Source organism: Ipomoea nil, unplaced genomic scaffold (genome assembly GCF_001879475.1).
Source record: "Ipomoea nil cultivar Tokyo-kokei standard unplaced genomic scaffold, Asagao_1.1 scaffold0575, whole genome shotgun sequence".
In the NCBI taxonomy this organism is placed as follows: domain Eukaryota; kingdom Viridiplantae; phylum Streptophyta; class Magnoliopsida; order Solanales; family Convolvulaceae; genus Ipomoea; species Ipomoea nil.
Genome location: NW_017617003.1, coordinates 1 through 6478, shown reverse-complemented (window position 1 = coordinate 6478; position 6478 = coordinate 1). Strand labels below are relative to the sequence as shown.

Below are 6478 nucleotides of genomic sequence, written 5' to 3'. Positions count from 1 at the left end.
TAGCGGGGCGAGCGCGGGAAAGGGCGTAGCAGGAAAAGGGACAGCCCACCAAGGAGGCGCGCCACGAGCCTAACAGGGGGGAGAAAGACTGCGACGCACGCAGCCAGACGCAGCGCAGGCAGCAGGAGATGGGAGGGAGCCGGAGGACCAGACCGGGAACAGGGCCACGGGAGCGGAGAGAGGACAGGGGAGGCAAGGGGAGGACACAGAGGGAGCAAGCGCAGGGAGGGAAGCAGACGAGAGGAGAGGGAGGGGCCAGGGGGCGAAGAGGGGGGAGGAGGGGCGGGCGGCGGCCGCGGCCACAAGGGGAGAGACGGCCAGGGGAGAAGGAGCCCGGGGCGAGCCCCCCAGGCGAAAGGGGCAGGCCACAAGCCGAAGGACAGGACAAGGACGGGGGGAGGCACAGAGAAAAAGGCGCACACCGAGGGCGACGAGAAAGGCCGGGACCAGGGGCAGAAACACCGGGCGTGAAGAGGATGAGGAGGCAGGCGGCCGGGACGAGCGGGGGGGAAACAGGCGCAGGGGAAGGGGGAAGAAGCCGGGAGGGCGAGAACGGAAAGGCGGAAGCACAAGGAACAAGGAGGCGCAGGGAAAGCAAAGCAAGCAACGAAACAAGGGGCAGGAGCAGGGACGGGGAAGGAAAGAGGAAAGAGAGGACGGACGGGGGCCAGGGAAGAGGGAAGCGCGAAAGGGAAGAAGCAAGAAGGAAGGCGGCACCGCGCGGAGCCGGAGACCGGAGGCACCGCCGGAGGAGACGGAGACGAGAAAACGGAGAGAGGGGAAACGGGAAGAGCCCGAGGGGGCCGGGGAGGGAGAGGGGGAGGAGAAACCCGCGGCAAGAGGAAGGGGGAACCGCCGGGAGGAAGAGAAAGCCCGGGAGGAGGGGGACCGCCGGGAGGAAGAGAAGCCCGGAGGAGGGAAACGGGGAAACCAGAACCGGAGCCAGGAGACAGCGGGGAACCCGGAGAAACGGAAAGGGGAACAGAAGGAGAGGGAGGGAAGGGCACCCAGGAAGGCCGCCGGGACACAGCACGAAGCAGCAACGGGAGGACCGGAGGGAAGGACAACCGGGAGGAGAGAAAGCAGGGGAGGAAAGAAGGAGGGCGAACAGGCGCCCACGGAGGCAGAGGAGCAGGACACCGGAAGGAGAGGAAGCAACGGGAGGAAGAAAGGAGGCGAACAAGCGCCCACGGGAGGCAGAGAGGCGGGACGGGACAAGGGCAAGCCGGAAGGGGAGCGCACGGAAGAGGAAAAGGGAAAAGGCACCACCGGAGCGAACGGGAGGAACCGAAGCAGGGCGGGGACAGGCCGGACAGAGCGGCCCGCGCCCGGCCAGGGAGCACAGGGAAGAAGAAGGCGAACCAGAAGAAGAAGGGAAAAGCCGAAAGGACCGGAGGCCGGAGGGCGGAAACAAGACCAGGGGAGCACGGCGGAAGGAGGCAGAAAGAAGGGAGCAACAGCAACCAGAACAAAAGCAAAACCGGAAGAGAGAGCGAAGAGGAGCAGCAACCGGAGGGGCGAGCAAACAGAAAGCCAGACAGGGAGGGCAGAGGGAACCGGGAGACAAGGACGGACCAGGAGGCCCAGCCGGCCAACAGGGCCAAGGAAGGGCAGGGGCGCCAAGCCCGGAGGCAACGGAGCCGGGAGCAGAAGAGCGGGGCCAAGAGGCACGAGGGAGACGCGGGGAGGGGGGACCGGCGCCGGAACAGACAGAAAGGGCAAAGCCAGGGGCGGGGCACCACGAGGAGAGCGGGCGGGCGGGGAGAAGAACAGAGCGGCGGAGGAGCAGAAGGAAGCCGCAAGGGGGGCGAGAGGGCGACAAGGCCCAAACCAGAAAGGAAAGGACGCAGCCAGGAGGAGGGAAGGGGAGCCGCAAAGCAGGCGACAAAGGCGGCCGGGAGAGGGGAAGGAGCAAGGACAGGCGCCGGCACACGCAGCCAAGAGAGGGCGCCAGGAGCAAGGGGAAAAAGAGAGGCGAAGGGGGAGGGCGGGGAGCCAAACAGCCGGCAGAGGCGGAAGCCGAAGAACCGAGAACCGCCAGGGGAGGCGGGCCGGGGAGAGGGGAGCAGGGGGGCCGGAGGGCCGGGGAAGGAGCACAGGACCCGCGGGGCAGGGGCCAGGGGAGAGCGGGCGAAAACGGGGGAAGGGGAGGCGGCGAGGAGGAACCGAAAAGCCCAGGGAGCGAGCACAGAAGAGGGCGGAGGCCAAGCACAGAGGAAGGCGCACCCAGAGCCGGCAGGGCAAAGGGCGGAGAAAGAGAGGCCGGAACAGCACGCAACAGCCCGGGAGGAGGAGCAGCAAGAAGAAGGGCGGCAACAGGGAAGACGAGGAGGACAAACGGGCGGCCAGGAAACCGGGAGGGAGAGACACCGAGCAACAGGGAGCGCGACAAAACCAAAGGACAAGGGCAAGGACCAGGGGCGAGAAGCAGGGGGAAGCCAGAGAGCGACAGCGGCAAGCGACAGACCAGAGGGGCCGGGCCGGGGGCCAGGAAGCCGGGCGGCGAAGCCAGGGAGACGGCCGCGGGGAAGGGACCAGGCAGAAAGGCAAGGGGAACAACCAGGGGGGGAGCGCAAGAACAGAAGGAGCCACCAAAACCAAAAGAAGGCGCAAGGAGAAGGAGGAGCCGGGAGGGCGGGGGAAAGGAGACGGGAGAAGGAGCAAGGCGCAAGGCACGGGCAGGCGCAAGGGCAGAAACAAGAGAGGCAGCAGGAAGGGCGGAGCGGGCGAGCGAGGAGAGCGCCGGAAGGCCACGGCCGGCGGAGAGGGCACGGGAGCAGCAGCGGGAGGGGCAACCGCAGCGGCAGGGACAAGAGCGGCCGCAGGGGGAAGGGGAGCAGCGAGGGGCGGGGGGGCCAAAGGAGGGCCAGAAGGCGACACGGCACGGCAGCAAGAGGAACAACAACAGGAAAAAGGAGCACGGGAGGAAGCGGGAACCAGCAAGGACGCCGGAAGCGCAACAGGACGAGCGCCCACACGCCCACGGACGGCGCCAGGGGAAAGGAAGCGAGCAGCACCAGACGCAACAAGCCGCGGACGGAGGAGGAGGACAAGAAACAGGGACCCGGGAGACCGGGCGGGAGAGCCAAGGAAAGAACCACGAAGGGGCGGGAGGCCAAGGGAGGGCAGGCAGGGGGAGGAGAGAGCAGCACGCCAGCGGGACAGCCCGAAAGGGAAGAGGCCGCAAACGAGGGGCCGGCGGGGCCACGGGCAGAAGGGGGGGAAAAAACAACCGGACGAGGAACCGAGGGAGGAAAGAGGCGGGGGGCGGGAAGGCAGAGAGCCACAAGGAAACCAGGCAAGGGACAGGGAGGGACCGGACGCCGAACCAGGGCCCGGAGAGGACGAGGGCACCGGGCGGCACACCAGGGGAGGGGGGGCCGAGCAGGGGGAGGAGGCCACAAAGCCCGGAGAGGCGAGGAAGGGCGGGAAAGGGGCCGGAAGGGGCCAACGGGGGAGGTGCCCAGAAGACGCAGCACCGGGAGAGGAGCGAGGGGCGGGACCGGGCGAGGGAACGGACGCGCAACGGCAAAGAGGAAGGGCGCGGGGACAGCCACAGACGGAGAGCGGGCACGCCAGGAAAGAGATGGGAACAGGACCCAGAAGGAGCCAGCAAGAAAGGAGAAAGGAGGGAGCACCGCGCCAAGACGGAGCAGCAAAAGAGACCACAGAGAGCGGGAGGGAGGAAAGCAAGGAAGCAGGAGCGGCGGGGCGGAGGGACGGAGACAGGGCGGACGGCGGGACCGGGAGGCAAGCGACACAGGCCAGCAGCAGGCAGGAAAAGCCAAGGGAGACAAAAGGCCAACGGGAAGAAGGGCGCAAGAGGCGGGAGGGGAGAGAGGACAAACCGGGGAGGCCACAAGGCAGCGGAAGAGGCGGGGGGCGCGCACGCCGGGGAACACAAACAGCACAGGAAAAAGGAATGAACAAAGGCAGAAGGATGAGGGAAACAGGAGAGGGGAGCCAACAAAACACCAGAACCAGAAAGGGGGGGGGAGACAAACATGGGGCCAAGCGGAAAGGAAAAACCAAGGGGGCCAACCGAGCGGGGGAAACAAGAGGGCGAACAAGGGGGAACAGACAGACAAGGCGCAAGAGCAAGGCAAAAACCGGGAGCCAGCGGAAGGCGGGGAAGGGCCAAGACCGGCAAGGCGAGCGGGCAGCAGGGGGCGGCAGGCACACGGGGCAGGGGCCAGGGGGGGAAAACAGAAAAAGCGGGCGGAAGGGGAGAAAAACAGGGGGGAGCCACCAGGGCGAACCACCAAGGAGGAGAAGGAACCGGAACAAGAGGGGAGGCAAAGCATACGGAAACGGAAGGGAGACGGGGAGGGCCAGCCAAGCGGGCCGCGGCAGGCAGGCAGCCGGCGGCGGCGCCAGGGGGGACAGAGCAGCGGGCGCGGCACGGGCGGAACAGGACCGGGCACCGGCAGAGGAGGCGGCCGGCGGGGAGAGAGGGCGGCGAGGAGCACGGAACAGGAAAAGCGGCACCGGAGAGCGGGAGACGGAGAGGGGCGGCGAACAGGGAGCGCACAGAGCAAGGGCGGGGAGGAACAACCGGGAGGCAGCGAGAAGGGAGAGACCTGAAGGGGCAGGGAAAGCCGCCGGGGGGGCAAAGGGAAAGACAAGGGCAAGGGACCGACAGGCAGCAGGCACACAGACGGGAAGGAGACGAGGCAGCAAGGCAAGGGAAGAGAGAGGCCAGCGGGGACAGGCACGACAGAGGAACAACAACAGAAGCAGAAGCGCCGAAAGGGGCAGGAAGCACAGGGCGGAGCGACCGGGGGGCAACCGCGAGAACCAGGGGGAAGGAGCACAAAGGGGGAGCAAGCCGGGAGGGGCAGGCAAGGAGGCAAAACCGGGGGAGAGAAACAGGGGGAAACAGAAAGAAGGAGGGAGCGAGGGCCGGGAGGGGGCCACGGGGGGACGAACGCACGCGCCGGAGGCGAAGAAGGGAGGGAGGGGAAGAAACCGGAAGGGAGGGGAACAGAAACAGAAAGGAGGAGGGAGCGAGGACCAGGAGGGGCCGCCGCGGGGGCGACGAACACACGCGCGGAGGCGAAGAAGCAGGGAGGGAAGGAAACCGTGAAGGGAGAGAGAGGGGAAAACAGAAACAGAAAGGAGGAGGAGCGAGGACGGAGGGGCCGCGGGGCGGACGAACGCACGCGCGGCGAGGCGAAGAAGGCAGGGGAAACAGAGAGAGGAACGAAGAGGGGAGAAACGCCAAGCCAGAAGGGAGCCCAAAGGCAGCGAGAAGGGAAAGCAAGGCCGGAAGGCCGGAAAGAAACCAAACAGCCGCAAAGAGAAACCAAAGGAAAGGAGGCGAGAAGGGAAAGCAAAGCCAGAAGACGGGAAAGAACCCAAAGAACGCAAAGAGAACACAATAGGAAAGGAGCCGAAAAGGGAAAGGGCGAGGCCAGAAGACGGGAAAGAAACCAAAGAGGCGCAAGGGAAGGTGCGCAAAACAAAAGAAACCGAGAAGGGAGAGGGCAGGCGCCTGAGACAGAGAAGGAGAGACAGGACGAACGAGGGCCAAAGGACGACACCAGAGAGGGCAGGCGAGAGAGGAAAAACCAGGAGAGCAGACAAGAAGAGGCCAGCGCCAAGGCAAAGGCCAAACAGAACAGAGGGACAACCAGGACGGAGGCAGACAAGGACGGGCCAGAGCACACGACACAGAGACAGGAGCGGGGAGGAGGAAGCGAGGAAGACAGAAAGCAGAAAGGGGACGGGACAGAGAGGCAGGACGGTACGGACGGGCAGAAGGCAACGAAAGGCAGAGGCAGAGCAGAGAGGAACAATCAGCAACTAGGCCATGAACACAACAAAACGAGGCGGAGAGAGGACGAGGGGGCAAGAACAAGCCACACAGAAGAAACCGGAGAGAAGGAAAAAGCCCCAAAGAGCAGGAACCCGAAGGGGAGGAGGAAGCAAGGGACAAGCAGGCGCGGAGACCAAGGGGAAAGAAGCCGGGAGGCGCGAGAACGGAAAGACGGAAGCACAAGGAACAAGGAGCGGCAGGGGAAAGCAAAGCAAGCAACGTAAACAAGGGCAGGCAACAGGACGGGGAAGGAAAGAGGAAAGAGAGGACGGACGGGGGCGCCAGGGAAGAGGGAAGCGCGAAAGGAAGGAAGCAAAGAAGAGAAGGCGGCACCAGCGCGAGCCGTGAACCGAGGCAGCCGCGGAGGAGAGCGGAGACGAGAAAACGGAAGAAGGGGAAACGGGGGAAGAGCCCGAGAGGGGCCGGGGGAGGGAGAGGGGGGAGGCAGAAGCCCGCGGGCAAAAGGAGGGAAAGGGGAACGCCGTGGAGGATATGGAGAAAGCCCGGGAGGACGGGGGACCGCGGGGGAATGGCAAAGCCCGAGGCAGGGGGGAAACACCCAGACCGAGAGCCAGGCAGACAGCGGGGAACGGAGAACGAGGGGTAACGACAGGAGAGGGACGGGAAGGGCACCAAGGAAGGTCCGCGGGACACAGCACG

The 6478-nt window shown here is 66.0% G+C and overlaps 2 protein-coding genes across 2 annotated transcripts; both read left to right on the top strand.

Moving 5' to 3' along the window:
• The first annotated feature begins 128 nt into the window (after window positions 1-128).
• LOC109174229 (fibril-forming collagen alpha chain-like) lies at window positions 129-3926 on the top strand. Its single transcript, XM_019323478.1, has one exon. The coding sequence runs from the start codon at window positions 129-131 to the stop codon at window positions 3924-3926; it is 3798 nt and encodes a 1265-aa protein (XP_019179023.1).
• On the top strand, window positions 3923-6042 carry LOC109174228 (ribosome-binding protein 1-like). The gene is made up of 2 exons (XM_019323477.1): window positions 3923-4841; window positions 4883-6042. The coding sequence occupies exons 1-2, from the start codon at window positions 3923-3925 to the stop codon at window positions 6040-6042; spliced, it is 2079 nt and encodes a 692-aa protein (XP_019179022.1).
• Window positions 6043-6478: the final 436 nt, after the last annotated feature.

Excerpts from the sequence above, each read along its gene's own strand:
- LOC109174229 (XM_019323478.1), top strand. The coding sequence starts at position 129 with ATGGGAGGGAGCCGGAGGACCAGACCGGGAACAGGGCCACGGGAGCGG.
- LOC109174228 (XM_019323477.1), top strand. The coding sequence starts at position 3,923 with ATGAACAAAGGCAGAAGGATGAGGGAAACAGGAGAGGGGAGCCAACAA. Across the intron at positions 4,842-4,882 it reads GAGCAAGCCGGGAGGGGCAG|AAAGAAGGAGGGAGCGAGGG; the intron begins GCAAGGAGGCAA and ends AGGGGGAAACAG.